This window comes from Danio rerio, chromosome 12 (genome assembly GCF_052040795.2).
Source record: "Danio rerio strain M-AB ecotype USA chromosome 12, GRCz13ab, whole genome shotgun sequence".
NCBI classification, from domain to species: Eukaryota; Metazoa; Chordata; class Actinopteri; order Cypriniformes; family Danionidae; genus Danio; species Danio rerio.
The window spans coordinates 43881781-43902374 of record NC_141032.1 but is presented as its reverse complement, the minus strand read 5'-3'; the positions used below and the strand labels follow the sequence as shown (position 1 = coordinate 43902374).

General features: G+C 35.7%; 1 protein-coding gene across 3 annotated transcripts in view; it reads right to left on the bottom strand.

Annotated features, from left to right (window-relative positions):
- si:ch211-27e6.1 overlaps positions 1 to 20594 on the bottom strand; it is a 122092-nt gene that overhangs the window by 8090 nt on the left and 93408 nt on the right. The window contains exons 1-2 of one of the 3 annotated variants that reach the window (XM_087276898.1): positions 16597 to 16719; positions 6360 to 7065 (exon numbers count right to left, since the gene is read on the bottom strand). In XM_087276898.1, coding sequence (XP_087133024.1) covers positions 6360 to 6755 — 396 coding nt within the window. In that variant the 5' untranslated portion in view covers positions 6756 to 7065; positions 16597 to 16719. Of the gene's footprint in view, positions 1 to 6359; positions 7066 to 11848; positions 12172 to 16596; positions 16720 to 20594 lie in introns of those variants that run through there. The other 2 variants (XM_087276896.1, XM_087276897.1) reach the window with 2 other exon arrangements.

Here is a 20594-nt window from a genome sequence, read left to right as displayed (position 1 = left end):
CATTCATTAATTCATTCATTTTCCTTTGGCTGAATCCTTTTATTCATCAGGGGTCGCCACAGCGGAATGAACCACCAACTTATTCAGCATATGTTTAACACAGCGGATGGCTTTCCAGCTGCAACTCAACACTGGGAAACACCCATACACACTCATTCACACACATACACTATACGGCTATTACTATATACACTGTATTCATAACTAGCAATAACCTTTTTCAAATTTTCATTTAGAGGTAGGCACAGGCTGTATTTATGCAGTTTTTTATGTTACAGCCTTATTCCAAAATGGATTTCCTCAAAGTTCTACACACAATACCCCATAATGACAAAGTGGAAAAAGAGTGTTTGATATAGTTGCAAATTTATTAAAAATATAAAACCTAAAACAAATCACATGTACATAAGTGTTCACAGCGCTCGCCGTAAAGGTACATTCTGTTTTGTCCAAACGTAACGCCTGGCATTCACTCCAAAAGGTTCAATTTTAGTTTCATCAGATCAGAGAATTTTGTCTCTTATGGTCTGAGAGTCCTTCAGATGCCTTTTAGCAAACTCCAGGCAGATAGTGGCTTCCGTCTGGCCACTCTACCATACAGGCCTGATTGGTGGGTTGCTGCACAGATGGTTGTCCTTCTGTAAGGTTCTCCTCTCTCCACAGGCAAACGCTGGAGCTCAGACAGAGTGACCATCAGGTTATTGATCACCTCCCTGACTAAGGCCCTTCTCCCCCAATCACTCAGCTTAGATGGCCGGCCAGCTTTTTATGAAGTTCCAAACCTTCAGGCGATAGAGGCCACTTTGCTCATTGGAACTTTCAGAGCAGCAGAACATTTTCTATAACCTACCTCAGCCTTGTGCCTCAAGACAATCCTGTCTCAGAGGTCTACAGACATTTCCTTTGTCTTCATGCTTGGTTTGTGCTTTGACATGGACTGTCAACCCTGGGACCTTATATAGACAGGTGTATGCCTTTTCAAATCATGTCTAATCAACAGAATTTACCACAGATGAACTGCAATGAAGTTGCTGAAACATCTCAAGAATGATCAGTGGAGAGCAGGCACCGCTCATCACCAGGCTAATACCATCCATCATTTTCAGCAGCAGGAACTGGAAGATTAGTCAGGATAGAGGGAAAGATGAATGCAGCAATGTTCAGAGACATCCTGAATGAAAACCTTCTTCAGTGCTCTTGACCTCAGACTGGGGCGACGATCATCATCCAGCAAAACAAACACCCAAAGCACACTGCCGAAATATCGGTGACTCTGTGAATGTCCTTGAGTGACCCAGCCAGAAGCCAGACCTGAATCCTATTGAACATTTCTGGAGAGATCTGAAAATGGCTGTACACCATCGCTTCCCATCAAACCTGATAGAGCTTGAGAGGTTCTGCAAAGAGGAATGGGCAAAATTCCCAAAGACAGGTGTGCCAAGCTTGTGGCATCATATTCAAAAAGACTTGAGGCTGTAATTGATGCCAAAGGCTGTGAATACTAATGTTTTTTAATGTAAAATAATTTGTTTTCATTGTACTTGTATATTGCATCTTTACACCTTTATCCAAACCTTATTATCTTGAAAAAATGATCCTTATACTAGTTGTAATTCAGCACAGGTGTATGACTATGGTTTATTAACCTGTGTCTCCATGCAAATGCACGACATGACGTATTTTAACCCTGTTATTATAATCTTGCCCTTCATCTACCAGTTATATGGTCACTCTGTGTCCAAAAAACAGTGATAAGACTAATCATAATTCCTGCAAGTGCTTGATTACTGTCTGTGAGCAGCAGGATTATAAAGAGCTTCATGGTTAATGCTCGTTTTCTCTTCCAGAGATCAGCAATTATTGTTGTACTGCTGCACCTGTAATTTCACAGCTCTGGGGGCTGGAGGTGATAAAGAAACATATAAGTGTGTGTGTGTGTTTGCAGTTTAAAGGTGATAAAAGCCCTGTGGTGAAGCTTCTTCCCCTCTGATTACCACCTCTCACCTCACACACACACACACACACACACACACACACACACTTCACGTCACATCAGTCAGGTAGCTGGTGGCTGTTTACACAGGTGACCAGATTTCACCCTCCCACACACAATCTCTATTTGTCCTTTATTTTACACTTTGGTCTGGCAAGATCATATTCAGATCGATTTTCATGAAGATCATGAACAATATACAAAAAAGGTAAATGTACCACAACATAATGACAAAAAAATATTTGCTGTTAAGTGGAAATTAAAAATGTAATTGATAACACAATGCATAATTAATATGTTACTCACACTATGACTGTGTTTGTTAAACAAGAGTATATCACAATCTGAAACACTGAGAAATATTATTTAAAAAGAAAAGAGTTGATTTCTATTTGAATATATTGGATATTAGGGTAGCACAGCTGCTCAGTGGTTAGCACTGTCGCCTCACAGCAAGAAGGTTGCTGATTAGAGTCCTGACTGGGCCAGTTGGCATTTCTATGTGGAGTTTGCATGTTCTCCCCATGTTGGTGTGAGTTTCCTCCGGGTGCTCTTGTCTTCCCCACAGACCAAAGACATGCGATATCGACAAATTAGCAACCTATGTCACACATGATGTCACACAGGTCTCAGTTGCAAAAAAAGGTTGCAAAAAAACTTAAGGTGCTTTCACTCCTGTGAATCGTTTCAGTTGTTCCGAAACAGGGATTAAAATTGGTACATTGTTGCTCTTTGCTCTTGGTGTGGTTCGCTTTCAAGCGGTAAAGTTTCTAAACAGACTAATGGCCCGTTTCCACTGAGTGGTACGGTACGGTTCGGTTTGGTACGTTTTTATGGCTGTTTCCACTGTCAAAAGGTGTACCGAACCAAACCGTACCGTACCACTTTTTCGGGACCCTTTCGAATGGGTCCCAAACTGCAGAAAGGGTCCCAAAAGGTGGAGCTACACGCGCAGCTGAACGCTATTGGTTTACAGAGATACGTCATTCGTAGACTCAACAAGCCAGAATGTAAACAAAGGACCCGCCATGTTTGAAATACACAGCGAGAGATTACAGCGGAATTTTAAATACATATGCAGCCATGGTCGATCCTGCAAACAAACCCTGTCGTCGTCATGATAAACAGCCACAAAGCCATGGAGAAGAGCAGATTTACCCTGTGCCGCGTAGTTTTTAACAAGCCAGTCTGAAGCCAGAGTGGTTTCCCTTTCTTCCTTGTGCTCGTCGCGCGTCTCTATCTGAAATAACAAACTTCTTGAGCTGATAATAATAACATGCACTTTTTGACAAACATTATTGACAAACTTTGGAAACCCGATCCTGTGAGAAGCTGACAAACGCGAGAGTGACACATTCAGAAAGAAAAGGACAAACGCGAGAGTGGAGCGCGAAGAAAGGCGAAGCCAAGGAGCACGTTATTTCTTCAGCAAACGTCAACAAACTGCCTTGTTTTAATCTTTATTATCACCTTTTGGACTAATATGAACTGGGAATGATGGAATGACTCTCTAACAGAGGCTTCATGTGCCGCTGAAGGTTACAGACACAGATGAGAGGTTTGCTCTGACTGTAGGCTATACTTTGTGTTGTTTTGAACCTAATTAACGACGAAATGTCTGCTTTGTGTAGTTCTTCTGTAGTTGGTAACATGTCGGAGACTGTAAGAGTCTGTATGTGTTCATATATGTTCATTTATTTATTTATTTAATATAATTACAGACGTTACAGTTGGCTATTTCGCACCGCCATTGATCTGCAGTTGTAATCAACTTCTGTTTATAGAAAAGTTAGTAATAAACATTTATACACAAGTATTTATGTGTGTAAGGCATCTGTTTTGTGAGAAGTGCTTTTCATATGATATGTGAACAACCTGTGCAGCTTTATTGTAGACATTTTCTCGAGTGAAAATGACGTCGACTGAAACTTTGTCATACACCACGCCCACCAAAAGGGTACCCTTGGCAGTGGAAACGCAAGCCTGATAAAGGTGACCCGTACCGACCCGAACCGCACCGTACTGTACCAGTCAGTGGAAACGAGCCATTAAAGAACTAAAACAAGTCACGTGTGAGGAAACTCTCTTAACATTGGTCAGAATTTCAGTTCGTTTTGCAGAGTCCTGCTCAGCTATCAGGCGGGGTGGTGGTTTGGTGGTGTTTGACAAGGTGCATGCGACATGTCTGAAGAGCTAGGAGGGATGCGGTGGGAAGGGATGAGAAGGGTGCGCAACATATTTGAGGACCGGAAGGGAGACGTGTAATTTCCGGGAGATTATAACTTGTTTGCTGGCATTCTGGAGTCCTGAAACTTCAGGGAGACTTGGGATGTCTGGAATGACCTCCCGACCTACTCATAATTCTCTCTTCATATAGCACTGTGCCTATTACTTATCTATAAAATACTGTGAAATAACCATACTCGGATCATATCACTTTTCACCCCAATTGATGCACTCCAGAGTTTGTTTAAATCGAGCCGAGACCACCTCATTCAAGTGATCTCGGGGCGATTGTTTTAGTGCGGATCCAAGCGCGATTGATGGATTCACATATGCCAAACGAATTGACTAACTTTGGGAAAACGAGACAGGTTCCGAAACAAAAGTCTAGGTGTGAAAGCACCCTTAGCCTAAATAGACACTCCAATATCGGTGCGCATGGGCCCGTGCGCATAATGTCCATTGGTTAACCCGGCCTTGGATAAAACACTGACAGCCAGTCAGAATCCGCTGAAAATTAAAGGGCTTATGCAATTAAAAGATGCAGTGTTCAGATGAGGTTCAGCTGAGTGCTTTTCATTTTCTGTCTGATCTAACAGCTTCTTTGACTAACTGTTTGCACAACGCAAAAGTGTGTGGTTGTAGAGGCGTGACATGGAGCTAGGGTTGTAACAATATACCGGTATGACGGTTTACCACGATTTGAACGTGCACGATTATCATACCATGAACAATTGCATATCAACGGTTTTAACCCTTAAAGACCGAGACAGCCGCCCGCGGCTAAAAATAAGTATTGCTCTTAAATGTTTAATAACTTTTGATCCGCTGATCCGATTCATACAATTCAAAGATTGGCATAAAGAAGAGCATCTCAGCTTTCCAGTGCTGTATCACATAACATTCGCGGAACAGGCTCCGGAATCAGTGCGGTTACGTCATCAACATTTGACAACGCTGATTTGACAAAGAAACGCTCGTCACTGTGTCTCCGGACAAATCAGACATGATACATTGATGCATTGTCCCTCCTCCATGCCCAGATTGGTTCAAACTCGCTATATCACAACCAATAAGCATAGGTTTCGCTTTTGTTTGTGGACCAAGCTTTTTGAACAACACGGAATGAGAGATAGGCATACATTTATGCGCGGCTAAATAAAACGCAAAAAAAAAAAGTTTTTCATGAAATAATTCTCATACTAAGTACTTTTGCATGCACAGCAGCACAGAAACATGACAAAACAGTGACACAGCAAAGACGAACTGCTGCTCTTGCTGTTTTCAAAAGACGCAAATGAAGATGCAGCTGTTTGTCTGCATTGCATACCGTTACAACCCTACATGGAGCAGATTCGTAAATCACAGCACATTATGTTAGCTGACCAATCAGAGCCTCTCGAGGATGGGCTTTTTTAGAGGAACTTGGAAGTATGACTGTGACGCAGTAGGTAGTGCTGTCACCTCACAGCAAGAAGGTCGCTAGTTCAAGCCTCAGCTGGGTCAGTTGGCTTTTCTGTGTGGAGTTTGCATGTTCTCTGCGTTTGCGTGGGTTTCCTCCGGGTGCTCCGGTTTCCCCCACAGTCGAAAAACATGCGGTACAGGTGAATTGGGTAAGCTAAAGTGTCCGTAGTGTATGAGTGTGAATGCGTGTGTGTGTGGATGTTTCCCAGAGATAGGTTGCGGCTGGAAGGGCATCCGCTGCGTAAAAAAACATGCTTGATAAGTTGGCGGTTCATTCCGCTGTGGTGACCCCAGATTAATAAAAGCTGTATATAATCAAAGTAAGATTTGTGAAAAAATATTGTGATTTTCTACAAATGAAGCATGAGCACACGTTGCTTTGAATCTTATAAACACAAACAAGCCCTAAAAATACACTGTGGACCATCCCTTTACAAGATTATTTAAAGATAATGACATTCGTGGTGGGTACAATGGGATAATGGCAAGGTCATTTCAATAACAGGTCATTTCATTGTTTGTGTGTGTGAACTCAAATATATTTAATGCTATATTTATCATTATTATGCGCTATGTAAACAGGCCTTTACCCTGGAGTTTGTTCACGCTCCGCCTATGCTTTCATGCTCTCGAAAGTCTGCATCTGCACCCTGAAAGAGGAAAAAAAACACACACTCACCTCCCCGTGGAAGCTGTATGAGCCCTTGAGGATGGCCCTGAAGAGTTTGGCTCGGCTGCTGTGGTCGAAGGGCAATGATCCGCTCAGCAGGACGTATGTAATGATGCCCAGCGCCCACATGTCCACCGCTCTGCCACAGCCTCTCCGCGCCAACATCTCCGGTGCCAGGTATTCAGGCGTCCCGCAGAGTGTCCTCAACGCCCAACCTTTCTCCTCTAATCCCACAGTCAACTCCAGATCATCCCTCTGTATGGACTTATCCCAACAGGCCAGCCCGAAATCTGTGATGATCAGCCGCGAGTCCTGTCCTGGATGGTAGTAGAGCAGGTTTTCGGGTTTGAGGTCTCTATGGATGACACCCAGATTATGCAGGTACGCCAGGCCACTTGTTACCATCAATAAGGCCTTGGTTGCATCCCGTTCTCTGAATGTTCCTCGGGAAAGCACTCGCTCCAGCAGTTCTCCACCTGTGGCCAGCTCCAGGACTAGGTAGACGCGGTGTGGGGTTTGGAAGACCTCCGTCAGGCGGATGATGTTGGGGTGGTTGACCCGTCGAAGAACCCTGAGCTCCGCCTGGCAGGATTCGAGACCCTCCGGAGCTCTGAGATCTAGGAGCTTGATGGCGAATGGTTGATGAGTCTGTTTGTGCTCGGCGCGAACCACACGACTGAAGCTGCCACGACCAATCAGAGCCTGGATCTCATATCTATAACACATTTAAAGTACACATGAAATCAAACCTAACCATATTGATTTTGTTAGCTCACATTGTTAGTTTTGGAGTGATCAATTCATCTGCGCGTGTCATTAAGAAAAAAAAAAAGATTGCTCTTGTAATCTAAAGTTAAAATCTGAAAATGCACTTCTTGTTTGTTTCCAGGTAAATTCTCAGATTACGTCTGTCTGATGCCCCTCCAACTTTTGAAAACAAACAGAAATGGGCAGCAGGAGGAGTCTTTTAGGTTGTAAGAACTCTCCCGAAACCTTTCTTCTGATATTTTTGAATGACTTAGGGCCTACTCACACTGTTATCCGAACTGTGCCCAGGCCCATTTCCTGGATTGTTTGAGAAGTGCAAGCGCTCTGAATCAGGCTCAGGCACGGTTCACTTGGCCGGCCCTGGTCTGGTTGGAAGAGGTGTGCCAGAGCGCAGTTCACTTGGGCTATGGGGCGGTATGCAATAGTGTGAGTGCAAAGTGCGCCTGAGCCCGAAACTGAAGACAAGACGTGACTTTTAAGGGACTGTTTCATATGGATTTATTAATCATTCTTACTGTTCAATGAACGCAAACTGCCGTAGTTTATTAAAGACGCAAACCCCTCACTGCACGACAGCTGCACCTTCAGCAAACCTTCTCATACCTGCAGCACGAGGACTTTCTGATGTTTATGAGCGTCAAGAGTGGCTGATCTGTTCGGCAAAATATTTGACACTGCATATCAAACGACTAAAACAATATAACTAGAGAAATCTCTACTGTGCTGCACGAGTGCCTTTCTTACTGAACAGCGCACCATCGATGACTTAAGCAAGCCTAGGCCCGAATGCAATGCGAGTGTAGGCCGTTAGGGGAGACAAGCGTGCTTTGGCCCGGTTCAAGGCAACTGTACAAAGTGTGAGTACGCCCTTACTATATACTTTACTATCTCCAATCAGCTCGTAGTAGAAAAAACAAGCCACGCCCACTTGTTTCTCATTTAATATTCCATTTCTCTGGGATCTGTGCCATAATATCATAAAAACTTAATCGTCACCGCTTCTGATTTACACGGACTTTAAACATATCATCAGCAGGGTTACTAGATAAAAAAAAAAAAAAAAAAAAAATATATATATATATATATATATATATATATATATATATATATATATATATATATATATATTGATGGCGAATGGTTGATGAGTTTATATATATATATATATATATATATATATATATATATATATATATATATATAAAGGTTTATAAAAGGTTTATATATATATATATATATATATATATATATATATATATATATATATATATATATATATATATATATATATATATTGATGGCGAATGGTTGATGAGTTTATATATATATATATATATATATATATATATATATATATATATATATATATATATATATATATATATATATATATATAAAGGTTTATAAAAGGTTTATATATATATATATATATATATATATATATATATATATATATATATATATATATATATATATATATATATATATATATATATATATATATATGTATCTTAATGTATGTTAATGTAGTTGTAACTGAAACAGAATTTTGAGTAAAGGACGGGGCTTTCTTTTTGCGCATCATTCCCTCATATCAAACTAACGGTAAGGGGGTGTAGTTAAGAATATTGTGGAGGAAGTCGTCAAACTGACAGGTTACCAAAATTTTTTTTTTCAGTGGATTATTTAATTGATCACGTTCACCTAATGTAGGGATCACCAAACTTGTTCCTGGAGGGCCGGTGTCCTGCAGATTTGAACTTCAACCCTAATCAAACACACCTGAACAAGCTAATCAGGGTCTTACCAGGTATACTTGAAACACCCAGGCAGGTTTGTTGAGGCAAGTTGGAGCTAAACCCTGCAGGGCACCGGATCTCCAGGAATGAGATTGGTGACTCCTGACCTAATGTATAACAATGTGCGCTAGGAAAATAAACACTGTAAATTTTAATTTGTCATAGACTTTAAAGCCAAATATAGAACATCTGAATTTATATAGAAAAATAAAAATCCCACACAACAATAGAGTTTGCATGATCAAAAAAACAGCATTACAAATCTTAAAAAATATTTAAAATTATAAATCATTTCATCATTATTTCATAATTTCATCATATGACCACAATACAGATGCTATTATAACTTATATATTTTTTAATAATTTGAATATATATTTTTAAATCATCCTATTTTCAGTTTAAATTTAACTTAACAAGTTTTAACCCCCCAAAATATTATATTATATATTTTTTTTTAATTTTACCTTTTGCTCAATTAAAGATTTAATTTATTATAGTATATAAAATGATCACACTATTTTAATAAATAATTAGCAATTAATGAGTTAAAACATTGTCACTTTTAATAATTTATTTTTTTGTGCTCATTAAAAAGCTATTTAAAAGGTATTTTTAAACCAATCAATAAATGCACTGTAAAAAATAAAACACACATGTTTAACATTTTATAACTACATTTCATTATTACTTTTTTCGTTAGTATACTGATACAACTGTGTCTTTATTTTTCTTATTTCCCTTTCATTTCACTTCAATAATAAAAATATAGTTAAAGTTTTTGGCGTGTTTTTAACAATATTAATATTATTTAAAAATAAATTATTATTATTTTAAAGTTCTGATAATATATTATAATTATTACTATAATAACTCAGAGTGATCTGCTGTGAGTCACTGTTGTGCTGCAGTAATTGGATGCCTCAAATTAAATTACATCACATTATTACTTAATAAATTACATTTCATTATTACTTTTAGGCTGGTATTGATTGCCGCGAGTGGCACTGGAGGACTAATAAATATAATAAAGCATTTCATTACAGCAGCGATCTGTAATTGACATGTCAGCCTTGATATCTTCATTCTGTCATCCAGTCTAAAGGAATAATGTTTATGCCACTATCCAGAAAACACTGTGCTAAACAATATGTTAATGTGTATATGACTGTAACTCTGTGATGCTTAATATAATATAATTTACTGAGTAATATCTAAAATCTGTCTTGATTTAGGAAAAAGATTAAAGAAAAAAAGAATTAGTAAAAGGTTTATTCTGATCATCACTTATCAAATATATAAGCTAATTTTTGCAGGGAAACACTAAATTGATAAAAATATATATATATATATATATATTTATAAATGTTAAAAATAGATTTAGATAAAACATATTCTCTTGAACTTATAATATTTCTTAGCAAACCGATCAGCAAATTACAAAAAAAATCTTTGCATCAAAGAAATAAATGATTTTACACATTATTATATTATTCTATATTATATAATTATTATATTTAAATAGAAAACTTAATTTTAAAATGCAATAATTCTCAATATTTACTAAATTACTATTTTTTTTATCAAATCAATGCACTCTTGATGAGCACAAGAATTTGTGGAAACATTTCTATTATATCAGGGGTAGTCCTCCAGGTCCTGGAGGGCCAGTGTCCTGCTAAGTTTAGCTACAACTTGCCTCAACACACCTGCCCGGAAGTTTCTAGTATATCTAGTAAGAGCTTGATTAGCTGGTTCAGGTGTGTTTGATTAGGATTGGAGCTAAACTATCCAGGACCGAGTTTGGACACCGCTGTATTATATATATTATAGATAAACTGTAGATTTACAAAACATTATATTTATATTTATTTATACATTGTATAATATTTCTTATAATATATTATATTTCTTTTTTACATATTTTCCAAATTATGTTTAACAGAGCAAGGAAATTTTCACAGTATGTCTGATATTTTTTCTTCTAGAGAAAGTCTTATTTGCTTTATTTCAGCTAGAATAAAAGCAGTTTTTAATTTTTTGAAAAACATTTTAAGGTTAATATTATCAGCCCCTTTAAGCTAACTTTTTTCGATAGCCTACAGAATAAACCATCATTATACAATAACTTGCCTAATCAACCTAACCTGCCTAGTAAACCTAATTAACCTAGTTAAGCCTTTAAATGTCACTTTAAGCTGTATAGAAGTGTCTTGAAAAACATCTAGTCAAATATTATGGACTGTCATCATGGCAAAGATAAAAAAAAATTCAGTTATTAGAGATGAGTTATTAAAACTATTAAGCTTTAGAGATGTGTTAAAAAAATAGTCTCTGTTAAACAGAAATTGGGGAAAAAAATAAACAAAGGGGCTAATAATTCTGACTTCAACTATATATATATATATATATATATATATATATATATATATATATATATATATATATATATATATATATATATATATATATAAAGAGGCTAATAATATTGACCTTAAAATGCGTTATAAAAAATTAAAAACTGCTTTTATTCTAGCCAAAATAAAGCAAATAAGACTTTCTCCAGAAGAAAAAATATTATCAGACATACTGTAAAAATTTCCTTGCTATGCTAAACATCATTTGGGAAATATTTAAAAAAATTAAAAGGGGGGCTAATAATTCTGACATCAAATGTATATATTTCTTAAGCGGTTGTAAACAACTTCTTTGGGCTGAATTTAAACAAATTAAATTTAGTACTATTCTGATTAATTGTTTGTTTAAATTTAGCCTATAGAAATAGTTTGCAACCACTTAACTTAAAAAAATGAGTAAATCCAACAAATCCTTTTTTGTCAGTGATGCACCTGCATGTGACTTGTATATACAGTTTTTTCAGTATGTGTTAAACTATTCTGAACACAACCAGAGTAAGCAGATCATCAGTACCTGGCGGTGACGCGTGGATCAAACTTGGCACGGAACTTTGCATTGCGATTCTCAATATTTTCCTCCAGATGAAGCTCTTCTCCTGAAGCTCCTCCGTCGCTTCTCTTCTTCCAAAGCCCGGTTTGTTGTTTCTCCACACACTTCTCGCCCTCAGACTCTTGTTTGTTGAAGATCACAATCGAGTTGAAGAGGCAAAAATATCCTCGTTTGGAAGAGGAAGACTCGGGTAAGACTTTTCCAGAGCTGCTTCCCATTATAAACACCTTATGAGGTTTGAGAAGCATTGGAAATCTTCCTTCCAGACCTTCACTGATGCTGCTTTTGTGTTTGTTAGAGGTTGTGCAGCTGCTGGAGTTTCAGCTCAGGTGTCAGAAATCACACCTGAGCGACGCTTGTTTGATTCAGGAGACTTTAAACACAGCATCATTACTCTGACAATACACAAACACACACTCATGATCACCTGTGGAGGAAACCAGATGTGCTCCTTGTTTATACTTATTTAAAATGAGTTGCATCAACAATTACTGAGTTTTTTTTGGGGGGGACAACTTAATTGGTTTATGTTCAGTCCAATTTAATTTAGTAAAAACAATAAAGTAAACTTAATTGATTTGTGTTGAGACAGCATGCTGGAATTGGGTGGAACCCTGCATTTTTTACAGTGCTGAAAAAATATGCTTGCTTTTTGTTCTAACTACCTATTTAAAATGAGCTGAAACAACACAATGGGCCATATGCACACAGACTTTAAACTTTCATCCAGCGCTTCCGGAGAAATGTCTTTCCATTATAAAATTGCCATGTTTAAGGTCTGATTTCCAGAGGTGTAAATACCTGAAAACCATACTTGAGTAAAAGTAGATACTGAAAAAAATTACCACAAGTCACCAATTCCAGTAAGACTTGAGTAAAAGTATTAAAGTATCCGTTTTTAAAAGAACTGAAGTATTTTACTCATACTGAATGTATAGGCAGGAACACCCAGAAAGGTTTTATTTCCTAATATAGAAATTAATTTAACACTTCAATGTTTTAGAATGGCAGAACAAAATAGCAAAAAAAAAAAAAAATAGAACAAAAGCTCCTAGTCAAACTCAAATGTTCAAAAAAGGCACAAACAATTTCCCAAAATTAAAATAAATAAAATAAATAGTTAAACGTAGTAAAAAAATTTTTTAGAGATGACTTTTATGTGATTCACCTCAAGGGGGCGATATTTTTATTTTGAGTAGTTTTTCAATTGATTATGATGTTTTCTGTGTATTAAAATTAAACAAAGAGGAGCAATGTTATTTTTCAACTTAGTAAACTATATATACATTCAATGAAAAATACATTACAAACTCACAGCTAAACGCACCTGATGCAAAATGTATTATTTCAGTGATACATTTATTCACGTTGCACACACACACACACACACAAAATTAAGCTAAAACATAGTCATGTCATGTCGCAGTGTTTTTTGCCATATCAGTAACTGTAGAACTTTGGGTAACATTATGCTTACAATACCCTTGTAAAGTCAGACATAATTTGACTAAATTCACAATAAATTAACATTGAATGTGCCAGTGTTATGCCAACCGGCTTCGGCTTCATCACTAGCTGCAGCCTTGTCGCTAATTAAACACCTGGTATTAGGCAAGCTGCTAGATCATGTGATTTAGCTCATAAATAGCATACAGTAGCCTACCTTCAGTACCCTGCGGATGGCGATATTGCCTAGTCCGTTCAACAAATTAGCCGTGGTAGATTAAGATGTCTACTTTTTTTGGGGTAAACTTTATCTATTTAAAAAAAAAAAAAAAAAACTTTATTATTTTTTTATTATAACATTGTAACAGTAAAATATACATGCCTGTGGGTGATAATAAATCAAATTCAAATATACATAGGTAATAATCAAATAAATACATTGTAGAGTTCACAAAGTTTTAAAGTTTGTAAGCTATCTTATTTAGAGAGTCTTGGATACTACTAATATATAAGCATAATTCGGTCATCAACACCTTAAAGTTGGGTTTCTTATTGATAAATTTACATTTATGAGTGTAAAATTTTGTTAGCAAAATAATTAAATTAATTAAATAAAAACAATTTTCCTCTTGAATAGGGTACATAGAAATGCCAAAAAGTACATTTTCCCACAACAATGATACAAGTTTAGAAGACTGTAATTTGTTATTAATACATTTTTGTACCTCACTCCATAAGTTGACTGAGTATGCGCAATGCCAAAATAAGTGTAATGCAGTCTCCTCATATTCATTACAAAAAATACAATTTATATCAATCCCACTTTTACATTTTTGTAAATAAAGTTTTGCTGGATAAAATCCGACTTGTCGCGCACAATCACAATGTAACGAGTAACAATTTAACTGTTTAAATGTAGTGAAGTAAAGAGTACATATATATTCAATCAAAAATGTAGTCAGGTAAAGAGTGTAAGTTGCTTATATTTTTAATATTCAGTACAAGTACAAAGTAGCCAAAAATACTTTACACCACTGCTGATTTCTTTAAAAATCAGCGATCTTCACTGCCTGATTGATATACAATAAGCGGGCCTTAGACTGGAAAAAAAGAACTGCAATAAATTCCATTTCACCCCGTAATGTCTTTAAAATATGAATATTTATTTTAGTCCAGTGTTTTCAATGGAGTTTCTGCACTCGCCTGCTGACCCTGACAGTGCTGTACACGGTCTTTCATCTCGTTTTACGCTTGAACAATTAAATGAATGCTTAAGTCTATTTAACTGAATGTATTGTAATATATTACAATATCGATGCTGTAAAAGCAACCTTGTGAAATTTTAAATAGTTGGCTGAAAAACTCCATGCATACTCCATTTCTGGGGTTATGTCAGGGACTGGGGCACAACTTAATTGTTTTAAGTTCAATTGACTTAACTTTGTAAGTTAACTTATAAATAAATCATTGTAAAAATAAATCCAAAAATGATTGATTGTAAGCATGAAATAATGATAAACAATGTAAGAGAAAGAGTCAGAATTATTAGCCCCCCCTAAATTATTACCCCTCCCCCTGTTTATTTTTTCATTTTTTTATTTCTGTTTAATGGAGAGAAGATGTTTTCAGCACATTTCTAATCATAATAGATTTTATATCTCATCTCTAATAACTGATTTTACCTTTGCCATGATGACAGTAAATAATATTTTACTAGATATTTTTTAAGACACTTCTATACAGCTTAAAGTGACAATTAAAGGCTTAACTAGGTTATTTAGGTTAACTAGGCAGGTTGGGGTAATTAGGCAAGTTATTGTATAATGATGGTTTGTTCTGTACAGTATCGGACAAAATATAGCATAAAGGGGCTAATAATGACATTAAAATGGTTTTTAAAAATATATAAAACGAATTAATTTGTTTATTTTATATAAAACTGTAATAATAATACTGCATGATTAAATACATAATTAAATCTGTAATTAATAAGTAATTTACAACATATATATATATATATATATATATATATATATATATATATATATATATATATATATATATATTTTTTTTTTTTAAGACCACTTTTTACAAACAATAAAAAGGCAACATGAATTTAAATAATAATAATAGTAATAATAATAATAATCTATATATGTACAAATGAGATTTTTTAGTTTAATGTGAAAAAAAATCCAAAACACAATTTTAAATGTTTAGTTGGTCTCACATTATCACTTTGTGTCAGTAGATTTTAATTATAATAGGTGTTTTTCTCCAAATCTCCATTCTCCAATAAATTAATCATAATTCTCCACTATCAACAAACATCAGTTTTATCAACATTTATATGTTAAAGGGTTTTACAGCGGGATATGCTCATAACATTATTTCTACAATTCTCTTTGAGAAAACTCATTTATATATAGATTATTATTTAAATTCATGTTGTCTGTTTATTGTTTGTAAAAAGTGGTCTTATTAAAAAAATAAATATGTTTATATATAAACATTGGAAATTACTTTTACAGATTTAATTGTGTATTTAATTATGTATTATTATTATTATTATATGAAATATTTAAATAGCAGTTTGCAGCATTTCCTGAATTATGGATCAATGTATGATATGTGAACGGTTGATCCCAATATGTGAAATTTTTTTTTTTGAAAATTGATTTGATTAGAAATGCACCCTACTGCATATTAAAATAAACAAAGCCTCATTAGCATAGACCATCTAAACAAACTGACAACACTTGTTTAATTCTCTTTAAAAAATAATAATAATAATAATAAATGAAATAAAATCAGCCACCTGGTCAATAAATGCCGATAAATATGAGTTGCTTAAATGATTTCCACTCTTCACCTGCAGTTCAAAAAGCCTCAGTGTAACTTTCGCCGCCTCCACTAGAGCGCAGTATTGAGTTGTGTACGCGCTTCCGAGATGATTGAAATAAATGGATGAGGAGCGTAATTAACTTGTTTTGACTGCTGCGATCATCCATCGTAATCCCCAGATAATCCAGGCCTAATCCATCGCCTAATCTCAAACCTTAATTGCCATGGAAGCGACACAAAACGGAGGAGCCCGGCAATTATGTGCAGATTTGCACTCATACGAGGAGCTGCTCGTGTTTTTGCTTATGATGTCACTTATCAGACAGCATGATAAATGCAGTCGACACACACGACAAAGTGAATAATAACACTCATTTATAATCGTTCGGATGGAGTTGGCGAGAGAAACTCGAATTACTAACCTTTGTCTCGTACAAGAAGTTGCGCTGAGGAGGAAATGAGCAGGAGGAGTGTCAGCGCTTTATGAAATGCTTCATCTGAAGTGGGAGTTTTATGCTGTTGACTGCCAGTGTTACGGTTTAACTGTTGACCGTGTTAACTGGTGTCCCTTTCCAGATGTAAGCTATTCACGTTTGCAGATTGGCAGATTCGTCACTTTTTCACAGCAACAAAACATGTCCATACCAAATAAAGATTCTTATTACTTGGTGTCAGTGTCATTGTGTGCATTATTGATTTTAATATCTGTGTAGCAGAACAGTATATAACCAAAGTAAGTAAAAAAAATTTGAATTGACATGTCTTTAACAGGATTCGAACCCGTGTAGTGAAAAACTTTAGCACACGTATCAGTCAACTTATCTAACTGAGCTACTCAGAACTCCAAACGAAGCGGTCTGTTTTAATATCTTTGTCAATTAAAACATGCCTTGCTGTGGTTGTGGACCCGTGTTAACATGTTTCCATCGATGTTAACATGTTTACATGTTGTTTAGTTACATGTACTCGCGTTAACGTGTTTCTACAAACTCTCCCGCTGATAGAATAGCTCTCTGTGACTAAACGATGCTTCATCAGTTGCTCAAACCATGTTTTTTCTTAGTTCTAGACTCATGTCTACCTGTGCCTTTGGAGTCGTGTTAACTCGTGACCCATGCTCATACATGTAACGTAAATAAAGATTTTATCCAAAAAATGAATACAATGACGATATTATTATGCAACGTATTATGTCTAATATATATAATATATATTTCATATATAATATTATGCAACAGAATATCAATTAAAAAATCGCAACATTTCAATGTATGATCTTGGTCACATATGTATCAAGGTACTTATGAACATGATTTGGCTACATACGATAAAATTACTAAAAGCTGCTAAGCCTTTCGTTTTAACAGTGCTTGATAGCTCAATTAGATAGCACGTATGTTCCAATCATGCTTCTCTTTTGTTAGTAGGTTCGAATCCACATAAGAGTTTTGTTTATGTAGCCTGATTTTTTTTTAATTCTCTTTAAAATAAAATGTGGGGGACTGCGATTTATAACGTATGCTTATTTAGCGGAACATCGTAGTCATTTAGAGCTATTCTGAGAAAATATCAGCTCGTTTAACTTTGTAGACACAGACTAACACGAGTCAATGGGACTATTATATTCTGATTGCATAATATTCTAATATTCTGTTGCATAATATTATATATGAAATATATATTATATATATTAGACATAATACGTTGCATAATAATATCGTCATTGTATTCATTTTTTGGATAAAATCTTTATTTACGTTACATGTATGAGCATGGGTCACGAGTTAACACGACTCCAAAGGCACAGGTAGACATGAGTCTAGAACTAAGAAAAAACATGGTTTGAGCAACTGATGAAGCATCGTTTAGTCACAGAGAGCTATTCTATCAGCGGGAGAGTTTGTAGAAACACGTTAACGCGAGTACATGTAACTAAACAACATGTAAACATGTTAACATCGATGGAAACATGTTAACACGGGTCCACTACCACAGCAAGGCATGTTTTAATTGAGAAAGATATTACAACAGACCGCTTCGTTTGGAGTTCTGAGTAGCTCAGTTAGATAAGTTGACTGATACGTGTGCTAAACCTTTTCACTACACGGGTTCGAATCCTGTTAAAGACATGTCAATTCTAATTATTTTTTTTACTTACTTTGGTTATATACTGTTCTGCTACACAGATATTAAAATCAATAATGCACACAATGACACTGACACCAAGTAATAAGAATCTTTATTTGGTATGGACATGTTTTGTTGCTGTGAAAAAGTGACGAATCTGCCAATCTGCAAACGTGAATAGCTTACATCTGGAAAGGGACACCAGTTAACACCGTCACCAGTTAAACCGTAACACCGGTTTAAAATCAATGCAAGTGGTCAAGCGACACTGAGACTGAGTCACATTAGTTGCCTAGTGCACTAAAATGGCGCTGTCCTGGAAAATAACATTATAGTTTGGATATTTTCAGAATGTAAACACGGATTAATGAAGACTACATGCATACTGCGTTATTGTTGATGTACAAAAATAACTAAAGCTAAAATAAAAGTGAACAAAAGACATATTAATCACTTTACAGCAAGATTGTATTTACTTACATGAACTAATAATGAACAATACAGGTAAGCAGGGGTGGATTTAACCCTTTATCATTCCTGCAAAATTTGCTTAAATGCCTAAAAAAATGCATACCCAAAGTAAATTGATATGCCAATCAAAAGGGCAAAGGTCAGTGGCCATTTTTCTTTCAAAATAGTAGCATTGTTTACATCTAAAAAGACAATACACTACCGAACACATAGTAGATTTGATGGCTCCGGTGACTAGTTTGAAATAATAGCGGTGCGCTCCTTGGATGTTTATCGAAACGGGTTGTGTGTAACAGGTATGAAAATTATAATTCGCTTCAAGTATAGAATCACACAAAATATGTATTTTATCTAATGTGTTACTAAGTGTACCTGAGGTGTTTGTTAGTGTGTGTCTTCTCCTTTAAAAGTCTAAGGGAGCTCACGCTGTTTAATTTCCTGTTTTGCGCCCTCCTCTTCCCTTTTTGCACTGACTGCATGGGAGAGGTGGGTGTTTGCTAAGCTCCAATTAGTCTTTATTCATCTTTACTTTATAAATGACTTTTAAAGCTAGTTTCCGTGTTTAAATAATATTTCTACCTTTATTTTTCACATATATTTCATTATTTTTGTGTTATCACTTAAATTGAGGTTTTGATTGACTTTAGCCTAACTGAAGCATGTGAATGCTAAAATGCATTGCACTTTACTTTTAACAGAAAAGCTGTAAGGGCGAAGACACACTGTAAAAGCTGTGCTTTTTGATTTATTCTCAGGTATGTTTTGTCACTTTGTTAATATTGTTTGGAGTTTTGTTCTATCTTTCTCTTCATCTCTTCCCTTTCTGCACTGACTGCATGGGAGAGAAAAACTGTAAAGGGCGAAGATACTGTAAAAGCTGTGCTTTTTGATTTATTCTCAGTGAGTAAAGAGCCGTCACAACTGCAGATCTCCGACTGGTTATTCCTTAATAAAGCAAAGAAAACACAACGCAGAACCGGTTACATGTGGACTAAATATTTCACTAAATTGGATTGGCTGGACCCTTTGCAGTGTAATTACTCCCTGTTTGTTGAAATGTTATGGATCTGTGGACAGACAGGAGGCATAAAATGTGAGTTTTTTCAGTTTTGTTATTGTTTCAGTGATTATCTGTATCTTGACAAAGACACTAATTTGGTCTGGTACTGTGTTCATTGTGCTTTAAAATGGCTGGAACAGTTTTAATCACAAGAAACCCAGCTTTCAAATGATATATGACATGTTTAGTCATTTGTGGGAAGCCATTATTTTTAGCGATGTTTACCTGAAGTTTTCCCATACGTTGGAACGGCAACAGGTTAACCAATAAGCAAGGTAGATGGCCGCTTAATAAATATCTAGCAGTATAAATTATATCTATAAATTATTTATAACGTCATTTTCTATCATATTTTGTATAGTGAGAGTCAAATACTATTTTTACATAATTAAATTTTATTTAATATATAATATTATATTAGGTACACGGTGGCTCAGTGGTTAGCACTGTAGCCTCACAGTAAGAAGGTCGCTGGTTCGAGTCCAGGCTGGGTAAGTTAGCATTTCTTTATGGAGTTTGCATGTTCTTCCTGTGTTGGTTTGGGTGTTCCCCGGGTGCTCGGGTTTCCCCCACAAGTCCAAAGACATGTGGTACAGGTAAACTGGGTAAACTAAATTGTACAGTGCATCCGGAAAGTATCAATAGCGCTTCACTTTTTCCACATTTTTTTTTTTATTACAGCTTTATTCCAAAATGGTTTAAATTCCTTTAATTCCTCAAAATTCTACAGACAATATGCCATGGTGATGACAATGTGGAAAA